General features: G+C 38.5%; 1 protein-coding gene across 1 annotated transcript in view; it reads right to left on the minus strand.

Moving 5' to 3' along the window:
- Positions 1-1,007: 1,007 nt before the first annotated feature.
- cdi (serine/threonine kinase) overlaps positions 1,008-20,150 on the minus strand; it is a 57,053-nt gene continuing 37,910 nt past the window's right edge. Inside the window, exons 2-5 of the mRNA XM_089588414.1 lie at positions 8,456-8,577; positions 4,475-5,033; positions 2,066-2,767; positions 1,008-1,982 (exon numbers count right to left, since the gene is read on the minus strand). Coding sequence (XP_089444540.1) covers positions 1,365-1,982; positions 2,066-2,767; positions 4,475-5,033; positions 8,456-8,577 — 2,001 coding nt within the window. The 3' untranslated portion in view covers positions 1,008-1,364. The remainder of the gene's footprint in view (positions 1,983-2,065; positions 2,768-4,474; positions 5,034-8,455; positions 8,578-20,150) is intronic.

Here is a 20,150-nt window from a genome sequence, read left to right on the forward strand (position 1 = left end):
ATGCATGTTTACATACATGGTTACATATATAAATTATGTTAGCATCTCCTCTAAAATTAGGTCATCCACACACGCACACACACACACACACACACAATATTTTCGTACATACGAAACATCCTGGCTTAATTTTTTTGTTTAAATGTATACATGTGTTTACTTTATCTTTAGGCCTTGCTGTGATCTCCTTTTTTTTTATAATAGGGGTAGAAGACTTTTTTTTTCTTTTTTACATCTTAGCGATGATTTGACACTGAATTGACACTGACGGACGTTCTTAGGAAGATATCTTAGGCAAAGGAATAAAAACAATTTGTTTAAATACTAATTTTTGCAGTCTGTTCTTAATTTAGACGAAAAAAAGTAATACACTATACAAAATTATTATATCTAAGAGCATGGATTAATCAGTATCTGAACTGTAATTCCGTGTGGTTGACAATTTGTTGTGAAAATGTACTTTTCGAATGGTACATTAAGTACGTACTTGGGTCGAGAAATTCAAAAATCGCACGTGTATTGACAAACAGCGATCAAAGCAAGTATGTATTTGATGTTACGTACAAGTCAGACAAACTGACTTATTTTGCACCAGCTCGTATGCATCCTCAAGCATTTGCTAATTTAAAAGAATTCAATGTACTTGCGTGATATTTTTAATATTTCATTGAACCCGATTTTCCAATGTATATAATAAGAGCTTTGACTCGTTACGTTGGAGTTTACATTTTATCCTCGTGGGGACCAAAATGAGGCTTAGGAATACATTTAATATAACTATGTAGGTACAGGACGGAGCTGCCTGCCTAACTAGGAACTGCTTCAAACAAGTAAAACAAATGGATGACGAACAGACAATACGTTATCACTTTGGATGAATGGCAAAAATATGTTTTTATTTCAATGAGACGAATTTATTTTCCAATTCATGAAACTACTGAAACGATCAAGTAAAGAAAAAAAAAAAAAAAAAAAAAAAAAAAAAAAAAAAAAATCGCGACAGACAATCGAAAATAAGTTTTTTTTTTTTCTTTTCCAAACAACAAAAGTCTGTTCAGAAACTAAATGATCGTTGCGCAATTGTGTGCTATTCAAAGTTATTGACAGGAAAGTTGATACTCTTGAATCATAATACGACTCAGGTTACAGTAATATCCGATCAACGTATATATGTATATATTTACCCAACGTAATATACCCCATCCCAGGGGGGGATCGTGAAACAAAACAACATTGCACAGAGGAGCTCAGGCGAAATCATCATCGTCACCGGCATTCCGGTCGTCGACGGTACAATAACAGTAAGAAGTGGCTCACCGGCTCGCCGGGGCCCTCAATTGTTGAAGCTCCCTCGCGGCCAGTGGTCACTTTTTGTCAAATAGCGGCAATTTGCTGCGCACCGCGCCCTCGCAAACAACGAGCCTCTGAGCAGCGCTAATACTACTGAGGGGCGCCGAGCCCTCGAGCCTCGCCCTCAGCAAGGCTATCCGACTCGGGGGGCAGTCGGCAGCAGCTTGCACGGTCACCGACGAGTGCTGCATCATCTGGAGCCTGGCAACGGCAGCAGCGGCCGCGGCGGCCCCGGGGGCCTGGTGCTTGCGCTCAAAGTACTCGACGATCTTGGCGATGGTCTTGCTGTGCGTGGGTCCCCAGCCGCACCTGTCGAACCGCTCCTCCCAGCCACAGCAGTAGGTCGCCGAGTCGTTGCCCCCCAAGCTCGCAATGTCCTCGCTCGAGTCCGTGTAGATGGAACTCGTCCGGTGGTCGTCCAGAAGAAACAGACTGCTGGCGGCCGAGCTGCTCAAGGTCGTCGAGGCGTGGCGCCTGTGATTGGCCGGTGGCTCTGGGCTCAGATCTTCCCCCACGCAGCTCCAAAAACCCGACTCGCAGCTGCCCCTGCGCCGTGGCTCCCAGCCCCCACCGTCCCGGAACAGAGGATGAGCGAACAAGCTCGTCGCCGCCCCTACCTTTGTCGCCGCGACCTGCAACCCGTACAAGTTTATCATCATCATCATCATCATCATCATCATTATTAATCATCAATTGAAATGACAATAACACTCACCTTTTTTTCCCATTTTTTGCGGGCGGTGGGGCTGCTCGGCTCGGAGCTCGGCTTCTTGCGGACCAGGATACTCGCGTTGTCGTCGTTGGATGGCCGTTGCTGCTGCTGCGCTGTTCCCCTGGGACGGTTGTTGGGAGTGCCAGTGCTACCCGGGACCGATGGTCTGGTGGGGTCCTCGAGCGAGGGTAGTTCCAGGCAGCTCGAGAATAGGTCACCGAGTATCTTCTTGACGCCGCCGAGGGCGTGGAAGGGATTGGCGGTCATGGGCCGGTAATGGGGGTCGCGTCTACTGGCGAGCTCGGCGACCCGTCTGGCCGAGTGGCAGCGCGCCTTGTCGCTTGGGGTCGGGTGGTTGTTGCCCGTGACGCAGCAGCAGCGACAGGACGAGGTGGCGTTGGAGGACGAGGAGGAGGTGGTCGACGTAGAGAACGAGGAGGAGGGCGGAGAGGTGGCTCGGGCGTCGGCCGAGCGACTGCGAGGCTTGGTGGCCGGGGCTTGGCGTCGACCCAACTGCCTCGGTTCTCGGCTCCGGGCACCCGCGATCATGCGCATCATCCCTGTGTTTATGCTGGACATGAGCATATCCTGGTCTACCGACTGCCGCTTGCCCACCACTGTCTTTGTCTCGTCCTCGTGATTCGCGATCAAGGCGTCGAGGGTCAGAACGATTTCCGGAAAGGTTGGTCGCGACCGCGGCTCGTACTGCAAGATGCGTTCGTGTTATATATTCATATAACTTTCCTCACCCACGTCATAATATATTAGGTACATTGTGTTACGTGCAGATTGGGTGATGGGTGTATGATTGTAAGTGCTACTGCAGTAACAATAAGTTTTTTGCGTGCGTGCATCATGTTATTTATGCTTTGGGTTACTTGGGAGAAAAAAAAAGAAAAAAAAAAAATCAAAGTTTAGGTTGATAATATTGTGCAAATGCGGGAGTGGAGGAAGTGAGCGAAAAAAAAGGTATACATAGGCGCAACGCAACCATATGAATATAATGTATATACACGCATTATCTGTAAAACAGCTGATGATGGGAAAGCGCAAGCATGATTGGATACTTATTTTATTGTCGTATCGCATAATATTATATATCACAACATGTATATAATATATAAATAATTATGTTCGCTGGCAAGTATTATATATAATGTGTAAAAAATATGTTATTGGAAAATAGAACGGCATATTGAATTGGCAATAATATGTATATATAAGGTTGCGGTATTATACACACACACACACACACACACACACACACTCGTGGATGAGATATCATGTAATAGTGATACTCTCTAAATTTAAACCAGTGAAATGTTCACTATTTTGGTAGTGAATGTCTGTTTCACTTGAAGCTAAGTGAAAATGTTCACTATTTAGATATAAGTTTTTTTTTCCACTTTCAATGAAGTGAGAATTCCACTTTTCTAAAGTGAGACGTTCTTCAAATCACTAATCGCTAAGAAATAGTCAAATAATTCACTATTTCGTGAAGTGAAAATTTATTTCACTGTGTACAAAGTGAAGTTGTCCTTCCGCCTGTATCTACCCTATACATGGACCGAGAATCCTCCAGTGTTCGCGCTAATGGTAGTGATGGTCGTCAGATCAATATTCCGCCATAAAGTTTTGTCGATCACAGTTAGTAAACACGATATTATTAATACTAGCTTGTATATATATATATATATAGTAAAGTGTAAAATTATCAAAGTGTATCTATTCATAATTGCCAGCAGTTAGTCCATGCTTTTTCATAAGGCAAATATTAGGTTATGTAGTGTACCATGTGTCTATATGATATACGTTGAAGTAAACGTGCCTCTCTGCAGTGTACAATTATTATTTTCATTTTACTGTGTGTATCATGTAGGATGCATTTCAGTTCGTAATAAAAGTGCAGTGATTCAAGTATTATGTTATTACTGTTGTATCAATTTATAAATACACCACTAATACGTGGTGATGTGGTGACAATTTCACTGCTTTATGTAGTAAAAATTTTACTGATTTATGGGTGAAAATTTCACTGCCTCGTGGGTGAAAAGTTCACTGCTTTGTGTGGTGAAAATTTCACTGCTTTTGAGAGTTAAAATCATTTCACTATTTTATGAAGCGAATATTCACTATTTGCATGTGACCTAATCCTAACTGACGAGGGTAGTGAAAATTACACTGTTAACCAGTGAAATTTCACTGGTTTAAATTTAGAGAGTATAGCATGATAACGCATATAAGGAGAATCATATAAGCATGGCATATATATATACATATGTAATAATAATAATAATAATAATAATAATAATAATAATAATAATAATAATAATAGTAATAATAAGAGTGTTATTTGTGATAACGCAATATTGTGGAAAAAAAAAAAGGAAAAGAAAAGGTCGAAAGACTCACTGTGCAGCAGTGAAAGGCGAGCTGGAGAAAGGCCGGGGGTGGATCGGCGGCGGCGCATATCTCGGCTACGGCCAGGTAGTCGAGGCCAAAATTGTCGGATCTGGGCAGGACGTCCGGATCAGCGGGTACTCTGCCTATGAGCTCGCATACGACGATGCCGAAAGAAAACACGTCAGATCTGTGATCGTACCATTGGCCCTTGAGGCACTCGGGTGACATCCAGTAGGGACTGCCTACGGTGCTAAGTCTGTACCCGGTGCTCGGATCTGGTATCTTGGCCGCAAGGCCAAAGTCCCCGACTACGGCGGTGAGCTGTTCCGTGCCGTCGTCGTCCCGGGGATAGCAGCGCACGAGGACGTTCTTCGAGGTAAGGTCCCGGTGAAAGAGGCCCCGGCTGTGCAGGTACGCCATGCCGCAGGCCGTGTCGCGGGCCAATTTCATTCGCTTTTGATGGGGCAGCTCTACGTGCCGGGACATTATCAGCTGCTCGAGGCTACCCCCGTTTATGTACTCGGTCAGGGCGTGCAATTGGCCCTCGTGCACACACACTCCCATGAACCTGCAAACCGTCACACATACGCCAATATATATATATATTATTTGGCTACTCTTAGCTAATTTTTTTTCTTTTTTTTTTCCCTCCCCTCCCGTAGTTTTATTCGAGGTTTTATTATTTTTTCATGACAATGGTAATTGCTCTACACACACACACCATATAACCATATGCATATGTGTATAATATAACATAACAGCGGTGCTCATATATACATCGCGAATAAATCAATTGTTTGGCAGTCATTTACATGAGGTTAATTTATTATTTCTTATCATGGTGGCAGAGTATACAATATAATACACACCCCAACACCAACACACACACACACACACACACACATATGTAGCGATAGGGTGAGCTAGTCGCTAAAAAAAAAGATTGAAAATTGCTGTGTGAGCGCTAAAAATATTTATGAATCAGCTGTTTCCTCGACTAAAATCTAAATTAGCCCTACGTGTATCCATGGGTCCCTACTTCCCCCTACTCCCCCTTATAATATAGACCCTATAATGCCTGTACTACCGGTACTTGAAAATTGGTAACGAAAATTGGTAAATATATATATATATATATATATATATATATATATACACACACGTAAAGGTTATTGCAACTAAAATCTGCCGTACGCAATGCAAATTTTACACGTATACCAGCACAGCTAAGTGAGCAAGCAAGAGAGAAAGAGAGAGCTGTGGTCAGGTCGTCTTTTTCCGTGGCACATTTCATTCGTCAAGGAGGATGGTGGGGGGTGGGGGAAATAAAAGAGGGGAAAAACGATACGGGAGATCAGCTCCGGTAATCTACTTCCGTGGAGAGTCCGCGACCTTCGGAAAGTGCCGTTATGGTCGAAACCCAAAGATCCTCGACCCGCTTGCTGCTGATGATATACGTATGTATACAAGTATAGTTAGTGAGCCTCACTCGGTTCAACACCTTGATTGCTTAATAAAATTAAAGTCGCGCGAGGCAGGAACATTATTGTTAAAAGGGATGACGCAACTTGGGATGCAATTATTATTATTATTATTATTATTATTATTATTATTATTATTATTATTATTGTATACTGTCTCTGAGTAGCTGTATATACAGTTACAAGTTTGGAATCTTTGGTGTCAAATGAGCCGTACCAACGACGCTTCAAGAGAGAGAGAACGAAAAATTTTATTTTAAGCCAAAAAATGTTGCTTCGGAATTAGAAAAAGTGACAGTAAAAACAAGCTCAAAAACAAAGCCATCTACATTTTGCTCGATGTCAACCCAGCAGCGCTATGTATAGCAAAATTCATGCTATACTGCAGTTATTGCGTTAGCGTCACGCGGCGTCACGCACACTAACGTGAGCACGGTTACTTAGTAAGAACATTGTAATCCAAGAGTTTTCTTTTCGGTAACTAACGTTGTTGTTTATTTCATTGTTGTTCGGCCGCACACTCTGCTTCAACTGCACGTTTTAATTTTTGTTTCTTTCACTTTCGCGTGCAACACATGTGCGAGGATAAGTAGGCATAAGTATAGGTACGTGTTACTCTTTAACCGAGTACCGTGATAAAAGTAGCTATTAAAAAAAAGTCCGAAAAAGGGGACGACGCTGAGCATTGAATTTTTTTGCGGGAGATTCGATCGGCTCTACTTCTCCGCGGGCACGGCGAAAGTTTACATGTATAGGTATAACGCGGTATAGCGTCACTGATGGACCACTTTCGATTGTTCCCGTATGTACCTACATAATTTATATATGATACACTTAACTGTTTGTGGATATGGTTAAATTATGGTAATAACATACACTGCAATCAACGAGTGCACGGATCAAGTTGTTTTTTGGCTGTACGTATACTTAATAATGATGACGCTTTCCGCTAGTTTTCCTTTCAGTTGCACGCGTGTTTAGTTCCTTCTCTCTCTCTCTCTCTCTCTTTTAATTTTTTTTTTACGATGACCAGCTCACATTATACTTCTCGAACCACTGAGTCCACATTTGGAGATAAGTCTTACATCAAGAAATTTAGAAAGTTTGATACTTGTTTTCGTTTTTTCAGAAAGTTTTGAAGTCAAAATGCTGGGATCGATTAGTCCATTGTACTTTGTAGCCGAGTATTTCAATTTAATTGATTCCAGTGTCATCATGAGCGCAGTTATTTATTAGGTGACCCAAAATTACAACGTCTGTAACATTAACAAGGAAACTTACTAATGGAATATCTACTCGTTTAATTATTTACATTATAAGTCTCGTGAAATATATATGGTCAAACAAACAGGACATATTTTACAAATATGATTATCTTGTATTACAAATTGTGGTTATCTTCGAGTGCAGTATTATTTAAAATTAGCTAAATAATTTCGTGCTAATACGATCGGTAGAAATTTACGTAAATATTTACTTTGGCTAAACCAAATAGGTGGTTCAACATGACCGGGATGGTAAGCTTACACTTGACTATTTTGGAAACACTAATTTACGTCTATGAAGATTTTATTTTTATAAAAGATGTAATTAAGTTTATAATTTTATACTACTATTTATAAAAGTGTTTGTGAGGGAATAGATCCTCTATTTTGATTGCCATGCAGGAAATAAAAAATAATTTTAGCACAATCTCGATAGTAATGACACGGGTTAAAATTATACTTTTCACAAAATTTTAATTTAATCCATTAGTGCACCGCTCAATTACGATATATATTTTTAGGAATTGTTGTTCCAATAAAATAATATTAAATATACTTTTACCCCACACAACTTGCACGGGTGAAAAATTTGTAGATAATACCAAAGAGTGAAATAAATTATCGGTTGGCCATAACAGAGCCAATTTCGAATAAATAAATGAAATCAACCAAATAGATTGAACGGGTAAAACTTTCGGCAGGTCCAATTTTTTCTCAAACAACGCTATGTGAAAATTTGTAACAACGAGAGCTTCCACCTAAATATACGAAATTACATTCGACATCATACCAAAAGATTTTATTTACTGCATAAAAAATTTCTAAGGATTCCCACTACTATATTATTTATATTGTACGCATACAAATAATTTCAGCTTGCCTCTATTATATTAATGCATACAGCAACAAGACCAAAAACAGTAAGGCACACACACACACACACACACACACACACACACACACACACACACACACACACATTTTCATAAAAATTATGATGATAATGCAGTATAATAAGTGAGCAAAAGTAAAATATAATATAAAACGAAATCTGGCGAGTTGTGTAATGCTCATCTTTCAGAGAATACAAATTTTTATACTTCCGTACCCGTACTTGTGGATTCTGTGGTTTATACATCCAGTGATTAAAAAATTTACTTGGAATGAAATTTGTTTCAATTACTTTGTACTTTCCACAATATGTTAAGTATTATCATAAAGAAAATAATGATAATAATACTGACCTGAGTATGTTTGGATGGTTGAGCTTGTTCATGAGTTGCACCTCCTTGAGCATGTTTGGTCGATTGGACGGAAGTTGGTTCATTTTCAGGACCATCACCTGTCCCGTCACTTTGTGGGTAACCTGAAAATGCAAGTAAAACGAAAGCCATCAGTTTGATGCAATATTTTCTCGCATAAAACGACTATCGTTTAATAAGTACATTGCATCGACTCTTAAAGGTACGTCTCGGTCTGCATGTACATTTATAGTATATGTGTGGGCAGGTATTTCAATAGTACGTAGTATATTATACACACACAGTTCGTACCGATAAAATACAAAGCAACAGTGCAAAGCCATCGGGAGCACGCCATCATGTCAGATTAGCAGCGCGAAGTTGCCAATTATTTTTAGCTATTTTTCTTCCAACACCAGTAATTCTTCCTGTTGTAGTTCATGCTGCCATTTAAATTAAAAGAAAAAAAAAAACTTTCAGTGACATCAATTTGTTTTATATAGTCATTCGTTTATCCAGTTTACTGATTCATCGTGTGTAATGATCGAGGTAATGATTATGCGATTATGTGTATGTGTGACACGCGAGCAGTGACTGTACTCTTTGATTCGCGTTTATTGGAAAATTTCATTATATACCTATAATTATGTTTGGGTAAGTAATGGCGTAATAAGCCGTCGATCGCAAGTAATACTATTACATAGTTATATATTATTTATATGAGAAAAATTTCAAGCCGACGCCGGAAGAGAAAAGAAAGGTATACCTAACAAACGGGGGCACAGCCCTTCCGTCTCTTTCACTTGAGGTATAATTAAATACACTTGGGTGAGGAGAGTCGCACGCGTGGACCTCTTGTGTGATGATTAATAAGTATCTTGAATTTGATTAAATTACCTTCATTATAGGTCTATACATAATCCTACGAAGTAGGTATCTACATGAGAGAATGCAATTTTTCGCACGAGACGAGGAAAACTTGTCTCTCACGCATCGTCGTCGTCTATCAATAACATATTTTATGTATAAACTGTACACTGCAGATAACATAGCATGGTTGCCGTGCTCTTTGTAACAGTAATCTACGGCTTCGAATGTATAATATGTCTTGTTAAAGAGTAAAATTGCGATGTTGTTAATACATCGGCGGTGTAAGTTATACATTGAACGAAAGTGCCGTAAAGTACGAAAACCCTTTTTGTTCACATCATCTCTCTCTTGCCTGTCGTTTCAAACTCCCACCATCTTCCACGTCATCATCCGGGACTTTTACCATTGTGCGAAGCGCCGCCGACGCCGGCTGAACGATACATACAAGTGCGCGGATTTGGAGGGGACTCTGGAACTTTTTCGGAATGTGTCGCGAAAGTTATCGCATGGAATGCAACGCGTGTGAAAATGCGTACACTTTTATTATTGTTCGCATCTCAGCTGCGGCTTTCAGTTGTCGATCACGATTTCATTAGCGACCAGTATACCCATAGCTACAAGGGCAGTATACAGAAACATAAATTTTATAGCGGTCTTAGAAATACTTATGTCGGCATAATATAAACGTATGTATACATACGTGTTGAAAAAAATTGTTAATTTTTTCTCGTATATGAATTTTCGCGCGAATAATGCAAGATGGTATCAATTAATTCTCATCGTACCTTTGGCCTACAACAAAAACGAGAAAGTTACTGACAATTTCATCCTCGATTTCATCTATCATTGCGTCCAACTACGATGATTAATAATAATACAACCACTGCTTGTAACATGACTTAAAAATCCAAGATTCGAGTGTTAAATATCTTTACTCACAGGCAGCTTGAAAAATTACTAGAAATATTATACTTTATATGTACTTGCACCACCGGCTACGCTGCTGCGCCGATAAATCGAAACGCATCCATGAGCGACAGCAGCTTTAAACTTTGCTGCCGCAGAACTATTAATAAAGATCTGCTCTCTGTTTGGCATAAGCACAACCCACATTCAAAAATAACTGCGGGCTTATGGGAATTTCGTAACAAAAAAAAAAAAAAAGAAAAAAAAGAAAGTCACTTAATTCTGTGGACGATGAAAAACATGTGGATAAGAGCTCGCGAACAATTTAAAGGGTTAAGGTGTAGAATAATTAACTATGTAGCTGATACAGTTTTTTGCTGGGCGACAGCTAAATTACGATGACGATGCGGTGTAAGCGAGTACGTAACTATATAAACAAAGTTGGTCGATGAAGATAGAAAGAAAGGGCGAGGGAGAAAAGTGGCTTTTGAAGGAGGCGCTAACTTTTGACGACTACGGGTGGTATTCCGAGTTGTTTTTTCATTGATGACACGACAACTATGGTGGTTGCGACAACGACAATAAGACCAATTGACAATAATAGATCTTTTTTCTTCTAGTTCTAACTATCTCATTGAAATTGAAATTAAAATGTTCGAGAAAATGTTCGCCTAATTGTATAAGACTACTATGTTGCATACAGGTTTTTGTTGAAACGTGTGTTCAATTTTACAATAAAACAAATACACATTTTTTTTTTCTTTAGTGTGAAAAAATAAAATACTCCGTTAAATAGTTTAAAATTCTATTAAACTAAACAATTGTTTTTCTTCAACGATTGTCATCGAGAAAGCCGTCGAGAGTAAAACATATCTGTGACGAATAATACACACTTGTAAACGTGTTAAACCAGTGACAGAAATTTTTTTTGTATTGGTTTTTTCCATTGATAATTGTCTAGTTTCGTACAACTGATGAAATATTTGGTGCGTTCTCTAGATTATATATTAATATAATATATTATAAAAAACCGAAATTAATATATAGTCGATATTAAACATATTTTGCGCGTATGTAGTTGTCACGTATAAGAACAGTATTTTTTTGGCAATTAATAAACGAAGACCCTTACACATTTCTTCGCTAAACTCAATAAGCATCAATCTGGACAGCTTACGTACCAAAGTGTATCTTTTTCACGAAATTCCTTCTCTTGCAACACCCATGCAAAGTCATGCAAAGAGGTAAAGTACGAATGAAGGTGATGCATATTATGCATACAGAGAGAGAGAGAGAGAGAGAGAGAGAGCCATCCTACTTTGCCCAAACACACACACATGGTGCAGCACTTGAGCACCTACTTACAAGTGTGTATTTGCGGGCGCTTGATACGCGCGATAAAATCCAGCGAGTGATTTCGCGGTCGCGGGCAGGACGCCGAAAGATTCGCGGGGAGAAAGCAGCAGATACAACTGTTCCCATGCGTACAGTATACATGTATACATGCAGCAGCCTACAGCGCATAATAATAATAATAATAATAATAATAATATTATTATATACGTACGCGTGCAGTAGAGGTTTCCCTCTCTCTCTCTCTCTCTCTCTCTGGTGTACCTATGCTGTGTGTGTGTATGTGCATAAGAAGCGCTTGTACGGCAAGATATTTTCGAGATCGTTAAATCGGCCGTCGCCGGGGGAGAGATAGCACGCGCGCTCCGCTGCAGAGAAGGGAGAAAGCAGCAACGGCGAGAGCGATAAATGCAATTGGATCTGGCCATCGGCGCCAAGTGTTATGTGTGTTGAGTGTTATGTATATATATATACACACACAAAAAACAGCTTGCAGAAGATGATAAATAGATATTATGTACGTAGTAGAATGAGTGCGTGTGTACACACATGCGCATAGCAGCAGAGGGTGACACAATCTCGAAGCTTATTGTATACGTATAGGTGGATAGACACACTTTTAAGCTAAAGCGTGCGCTATGTACGGTATGAACAAGGACGCGCTTATACAAACGGGGCCTTTTCGATCGCGGGAATCAACTGGATCACGGTCTTCCAGTCAAGTGCAATAATTGTGCGCGAGATATGTGTCTGAAGTTTCGAGCACTCGCCTAGGTGATTTTTTCCAAATTAATTTTCCCGCGCCCATTTTGCAACTGTGGCAAGTTTAGTAAATAATTATTTGTATTTTACCCTTTCACGAATGTCGGACTTGAGGAAAATTTTCTACGTCATTATTACCCGCACGTTTTCGACCCAAATAAGATAGTTTTTACTATAATAAGTACGTAACTCGTGAGATTATTTGATTTCCAGACGAAAGATCGCTCTATAAATATGTGCACCTCGATTTTACGTCCTCGTAAATCCGCATAAATCAAATAACATTGAAACTTTACTCGATTTAATTATTTATTACCTGGCCATCTCACGTTACTTTGATTCATACGTTGTATTGTTTTTCTACATAAATATGTACATGAACTAGATATTTAAACATTTCTTTTTTTTTTTTTTTTTTTTTTTTTTTTTTTTTTTTCTCAAAAACTTTGTATTTTAAATAAAAATGACTTATTCGTTGTTCAACATAAAGCCAAGAGAGCTTTTACATGCCTAATGATGGTCAATGCTATTTTCTAAACTTATAGATTGTGAAAGCTACGTTTTCACTAAACTATCGCTTGTTCGTTTACGTGGAGAAGTGCACACACCGCACACCGAGTATGGGAAACATGAAGACACTTTTGCAATACTTTTTTTGCACGCGCCGATATGGAACCTCTTAGCTGCATCACCGGTCTTTTCTATAAAATTACGAGGAAGAGAGAGAGAGAGAGAGAGAGAGAGAGAGAATTGAATTGAATTGAAACACAGTTTATTCAATGCCAAGGATAAGATATCCGAATGGCAATAGCATATACAAAATACAGTAGAGTTTTACCATACCATTATAAATACAATAAATGACCAAATTTAGGTTAACGATAAATAATAAATGTAACATCAAAGTACTTAGTAAAATTCGATGTTTAACAACAACAATATAGTAAAAGAGGACATATAGTCACATAACATAAAAATTGAGTAGCATAAATATCCTATTCAAGAGCAATCACAGACCACAAGCACAACAAGTTACCCATTTGTACAGATAAGTAGAGATTGACTAATTACAAATTACCTTAGACATTATAAGTTAATAAAACGTTTAGATCCATAAGTACCATTTAGTCGAGACGCGATGTAAGTAAATACCTGTGTAGGGCCGTCTTAAACGTCCCGATACTTTCCTTTCAGCGAATAGAGGCTGGAATAGTTTACCAAAATCAAGAGAGAGAATCCCATTTTTAGAGCACTAGACATACTATAGATGCATTTACGTACGTACATACGTTGTAATTTTGTCATTATTCTTCGTTATGTGGGAGATCGCTTTTTTAATGAATTTTATACTACGATGAAAAAAAATTTGATACTCAATAATTTAGCTACCAAAGAGAGGGAATATTGCAGCCTTTTTTTCGAGCTTTTATTCTTCTGGCCAATTTATTAGAAATTGAAAACTAACTTTATTTCGTGCTTTACGAACGATGTACCTTTACCTATACTTGAAAAATTTTTACTTTACGCGTAGTTCAAATTTTTTATTTTAATGCTTGTTTCTTGACACGTGCGGCCATTATTTATTTTTTCGTTTACTCCGATGGTAAAAATTTCTGTAATCACTTTAGGTTCAAAAAAACGGTGCGTCTGTTTCAAGACAAAATGCTATTCGGAATTACGTGAAATTCGTGTAATTGATGGCGCACAGCAGCTATTACACATCATTTAATTTAGTCTAAGTCGTACTTTAAATTGAAAACTAAATGACACTGTGATGTCATTGTTGGTGTTTTTTAAAAAGTTTTGGTAAAAAACAAATGCCTTCTTACACAGGGTGTATAAGTGTACTTTTAAGCGCTTTTAAGCGATGAAACTCACGAAGCATGCAGGTCCATTCTAGCTATTATAGCAGAACAAAATAAAACTATAATTGGTTTTCTTAACAATAGTTGTAAATTGGTATACGAAAATTAATTGCATTTTTGCAAAATTGATTGAATTGATACATATTGATACAAGTTGATTGAATATACCTATACATACAGAACCAGTTCTGTTTGGTTCCCTATATATATGTATATTTTGTTAAGAGAACCGAACCGAACCAAAAGGGGCTTGAACAAATCTAATGTAACTATCAAATTGTACGAATCAACCCAAGTAGATGGGAAATACGAATAAATTAATTAAGTATGAATCATCACAACATACATAGAATTGAGTAAGCATACGAAGAATCCGAAGTATCATAATCAACATCATCATCTCGCCTCATCATATATATGTAAGTGTATGTACACGATGGTACATCATCATCATAGTCAATAATAGATAGAGGTATAGAGACGTAATGATATCTGTCTCGTGTTTACACGCGTAGACCTATACCTATACAAACGTGACCTTGGCATACCAGACAGAGCAGGGTTAACGGTCGATCTCGAGTAGGCTCAGAGAAGCGCGCAGAGTGTCAACACACGGGTATACGGGTCGGTGATACAATGATATAACTAATCGCGTGCCGAGAGCCGCGTCGAGAGACAAACTTCCTTCTTTTATCATACGTACATACCTAATTGCGAACTGCATAAATGCATTATCCAAGTATTATACTTGTTACGATTGTTTGAAAAAAAAAAAAAAAAAAAAAAACAAACAATTCAGTGACGATATTATTTAAATGTATTGTAAAATCAAGATGCACGTGACCTGATACTTTTACAAAAGTTTGGATACTGCATGCCGATGATCAAGCTCAAATATGAGGCTTGGACGGATTATTTGTAATAACACCTATAATGCGCCTCATATAATAATTATATTCCTACTGCACTACCCCAGCAGATAAACATTACTTGATATTATTTTAACTACTCTTTTTGAATAATAATATCGTTAATTATTTGACAGTTAAATATATCTCGATAATTATATCGATAATACATTACGTCGTATAACAGAGGTCATTAATGTTAGTGAGAGACTCCATGCATGCCTGAAATGGTGCCTCGAAAGGATAAAAATAATATGTTTAGGTAATGAGGAGGAGGAGAAGAAGGAGGGCGTAGTGTGCTTATGCTCGTACCGGAAGTCTTTATTATGCGTCATCCGTAGAGAAGCGATTGTGTTGTGTCTATAAGTATGTATCAGTATTGCGGTAGTGGCCACATGTTTCAGTGCAGGAGAGAGGAAACGATAGTTTTATTGTTCGCTGCATGATATATCGAGTAGGCGTTACGTTCTTTCTCTTCTGTATTTTGGCCCCCTTGGAGTTGGGCTTTGGCACTCAACTATACGACAACAACAACTTTTTTTTCTTCTTTAAGGAGGCTTGGGCGTTTGGTGTCGTATCTATTGAGGGGCCCCTGTGGGGTACTTGTCATACAAATGATTCTTTGTAATATTTTTTTTATAATCATTTTGATTATACACATGTGTGAGCAAAATAGCAATAAAACGCGGAAAAGTCATTCGGAAAATCGATATTAAAAAATTTATTAGTTTTTCCAAGGTACCTTGTGTAAAGATGACGGCCCTGCCACGATAAAGCTGACAACACTGTACTCTCTTGCTCTCATCTGCTATTATATACCTATACTTGTGTTAGACTTAAATTTTCATGCTTGTATGTTTATGAATGTACAGCGCATGCGCACTTACAGTACCTGAACAAAACAATTCTCATGTTCGATGTTTTCCTCGCTATTTTCTCAAAATTTAACGTGTTGATCCTATTTTTTTTTTTAAATAATAGATTCTTTATACTTTCAAGTACATGTACCAATTTAATGTGTGGGCCCACAGCTTTTTATTGCGGTACGGTAGTCTATTGAATTTCGGGTTCCGTAAGGTTGCGTGTTAAAATGACGAATTTTCACAAGCGATTTTCTCGAAAATAAATGTGTTGACCTACCTGTTTTGTTTTCCTAAAAAAATCTAGCAAACTTTATCTATATAATCTCTGAATTTCAGACCTAGCCAGCATTTAATTCAAAATCGCCCAAGCCTCCTTAACTGGTTGCGCAAAATGCGCCCATAGGTTAATTGAGAAGTAATTAAAAGCGAGTACAGTTTTGTTTTATTCTGAAAAACTAAAGCTTAGTTGGCTCTTTTTGTATGGGACGAGAGCGCCAGCCAATGTAATTTCATTAACTTTACTGTTATAAGTACGGTGGTTAAAGCGGGTTAAAGTCGGTGAAAATAATGTGACGCGTTTTACGATATAGGTATAGTAAGTAACTCTGCCGTGCATTTTTCTTAATTACTCGTGCCTGCAGGTAGTGTTCAACTTTTATCAATTGTTTCCACTTTATTATTACTATTATTCAAAGTACAGGTACTTACGTAGGAAAAAAATACGGTCGCGCCACGGGTACATTCATATATGCGTAGGTGCTTTCATATATGATTGCCCGCGGGGGGTCCATGCGGAGAGAAGCGAACGAACGAACGTACGAATTGTTACTTTTATTTCCTTCCCCGTGCTCTTACTTTGCATCACTGCGGGTATAGCTCTCACTTGCTGTACCTGCGTATGCAAAAATACTGATTCGTTAGGTGTACCTTATACGTCCACTTTTACCTTCCCACACTGGAGTTTCTTTTTATTTTGCAAAGCTTTTCAACTTTTCTGTAAAAGGTGAGGCCCTGTTTTATTATCTCATTAAGCATCGAAGAGTAAAATCTCGTCAAGTTTGCCCTTTTGTAATTAATCAGCATACACACGAGAACTAAATTTACATGTTACTTCGGTATATACATATCATACATCAATTCCGTGACTCATATTTCACGTGTATGCTTTGACATGTTTACAATATAGTACAAAGTAGAGTGCTTAAATTATCAGTGCTCCGGTAATGATAAATTTACGTACGGAAAGAGGCACGTTTTTTTATAATAATTATAATATTATCTATCACTTTTGAAAGTGAGAAAAAAAAAAAAAAAAAAAAAAAAAAAAAAAAAAAAAAACGCAACTTAATCCACGGGAATATATATAAATATGTAAGAGTATATTTTTCTAGACGAGCAAAAAAATTTTTTCACGCACGTAAGTAACGCTTAAATCAGCAGCTAAGCAGTCCCGTTAGCTCGTACGAGCTCCGGCTTGCTTGCGCCAGCAGGTTCTCTCATCTGCTTCCTCTCAACTGGTGTCTCCTCGTTTCGTGTGAAAATAAAACAACGGTGACACGAGTCTCGCATTTTCGAGAGCTACCCATCATCATCATGTGCCTGCAATTATGTGATACGAGACCATATTTATATTATATACGCTTCGTTCTGTTTGCATCTCTCAAACAACAACAACAACAACAACAGACACTATCTACGTCGCGAGTCGCTGTGCCCGAAACTTCCGGTGTCGATTGTTTGACCGATTGGACATAATTTAGTCCGGGGCCGATCAGACATTCACCGGGGAAAATTATTCGGATGAAAATTTTTGATGCCATCTCGTTCGGAATGTGCCACTGTACCTAAAAGTGCATGTTGCCTGATCAAAATGTGGTCACAATTTGTTTAAACAATTTTTTTATCAACAATTTCGTCAAAGTGGTTTTTTTCGTCTAAAAAAAATATTTTCATATTCTTTGGCTCATTTGGAACAAAAAATTAAGTGGGATGTATATACCTAAACCCCACAGTTTTCGGGTAAAAAATTCTTAAAATTCAAAATAGGCGAAATTGGCTATTTTCAGCGCTTAAAAACGATATGAAAATATCAATTTATTTATATGGAAAAAATTTTTAAAAATACTTTGATACGTATTCAACAATGTCCTGGGAGTATATTTCCTTGTTTTTCAGTTTAAGCCCTTGTTTTTTTGATTTGAAGAAAGTCGTTTCCGCGCGCACTAGCGAGGCGCACTTTACCACGTATACATATAGATAGATCGACAGTAGTACACGTATATGTACTTTTTTTGCCCAATAATGAATTGATTAAGGTAACCACAAATCGATAAGTTAAATGCATTCACGATTCACACTTTTGAGACCATGCATTTTGTCAATGTACTTGCTAAACTAACTCCATACGTCGACGATTCCTTCGGATTCCTTTGTCATCAGACGTATATAGAGAGAGAGAGAGAGGGGGGGAGAAACCAGGAGTAGTAACAGAAAAGGTTTCATAACGTCAGAATATATAAGTGTAAGATGAGAGAGCGACAGCAGCTGCAGAATTACAGCAGGTAAAGCAAATGGCTCTCGCACTATATGTATGCAGATGATGACTAGCATAATAGAGTGAGCGGCTTTCTCGCTCTCGCTGCTGTTGATGCTGCACAGCTGACCACGACTATACGATGAGTAAATCTTTACCAAGGTTACTCTATAGGAGTACACATTATACACCCTTGGCGCATTACGTATACTGGTGTGTGTGTGTGTGTGTGAGAAAATGCGAGTTATAGATGTACTGTTGGCTTGGTTGTTATCATCATCATCATCATCATCATCATCATCATCATCATCATCATCATCATCATCATCATCATCATCATCATCATCATCATCATCATCATCATCATTATTATTATTATTATGGTTGAAATCTGTGGATTATTATGATGATGATGATGGTTGGGTGTAGCACCTAATGTTCGATGATTGAGTTTTAAGATCTCTTGGGTGGCTGGCTAGTCGTTGTAGTTGTTGAGACTAGATCCCGCAGCTGCAGATATATCTTCGTATCTTTGACGTTTTTTTAAATATAAAATGAATCATGAGCGACAACAACTAATGATCTAATTACAGCAGCTCACGCGTTTTTATAATCCAACAAAATACATGACGACGCGGAAAGATCTTTAAATTAAAATATTGTTGTGTAGAAGAATTTTTTTTTTCTTTGTTAAAAAAAATGTACGAGTGCATCGCGTAAATCAAGTATGGCAGAGCCGTAAGCCATTAAAGTATAAACTTGACCGTGTGGCAACAAAGAGAAGATAAACTGTACGACACGTATTTATATGTAAAGAGATCATATTCATGATCTTAGCAAGTGATTTGTCACAACGATCACTATCTCATAACGATATAGGTGTACATGGCGTGTTTATAGTGCGTAGAAAAAGCAATAATTGGGCAACTCGAGCGCTATTGCGTCAGTCGCGACTTTCTGCCAAAACGGAGCTGATGCTGCTGCTATTGCGCCCGCGAGCCGAGAAAATCCACCGAGGCGTTTCGCGCGCTTTAAAAGCATTCGCACGGCTGCATGGGTTACAGGCGGAGAAGGCTGCCAGAGTTGGAATTTTGTGAACCAAATGTGCAATCGAGTCATTTTCGCTAGAACGGCAATTTACCGCTCTACTCTTCTTGCGATATGTATGTCCAAGCACAGCTGATGAGGCTGATGGGTGTGGAGTATACAACTCTTTGGAGCAATTAATGCGCACATCAAAGAGTCGACTCGACTGATTATTATTTACTTTTTTTTTTTTTTTTTTTTTTTTTTTCCTACTTCCATACGAGCGCTTAACCAAATTGTTGTTTTGGATTCGAAAATCAGTGCGCTTCCAACAATAAAATTTAGTGGACAATAGACATACAACGTATACAATTTAAAAAGAAATGACTTTGGTCTATGTGAACTGATGAAAGAGTATATGAATCCCAAAAAGGGGATAGATGCCAACGAAAACTGCAGTGCCTCACGGTGGTGCGCCTTCGATGAATGCTTTTTCCTCGCTTCTCTTATATTCGCCGATGATTAAGACGCGGGAGGAAAAAAGTTAGGATTCGGAAAATATGCGATGTACGTGTGGATACGGACGCGCCGTCGAGAGCTTCAAAAATAGAA

Source organism: Copidosoma floridanum, unplaced genomic scaffold, assembly GCF_036245765.1.
Source record: "Copidosoma floridanum isolate Cflo_tuat_1 unplaced genomic scaffold, Cflo_Japanese_pri ptg000006l, whole genome shotgun sequence".
Taxonomy (NCBI): domain Eukaryota; kingdom Metazoa; phylum Arthropoda; class Insecta; order Hymenoptera; family Encyrtidae; genus Copidosoma; species Copidosoma floridanum.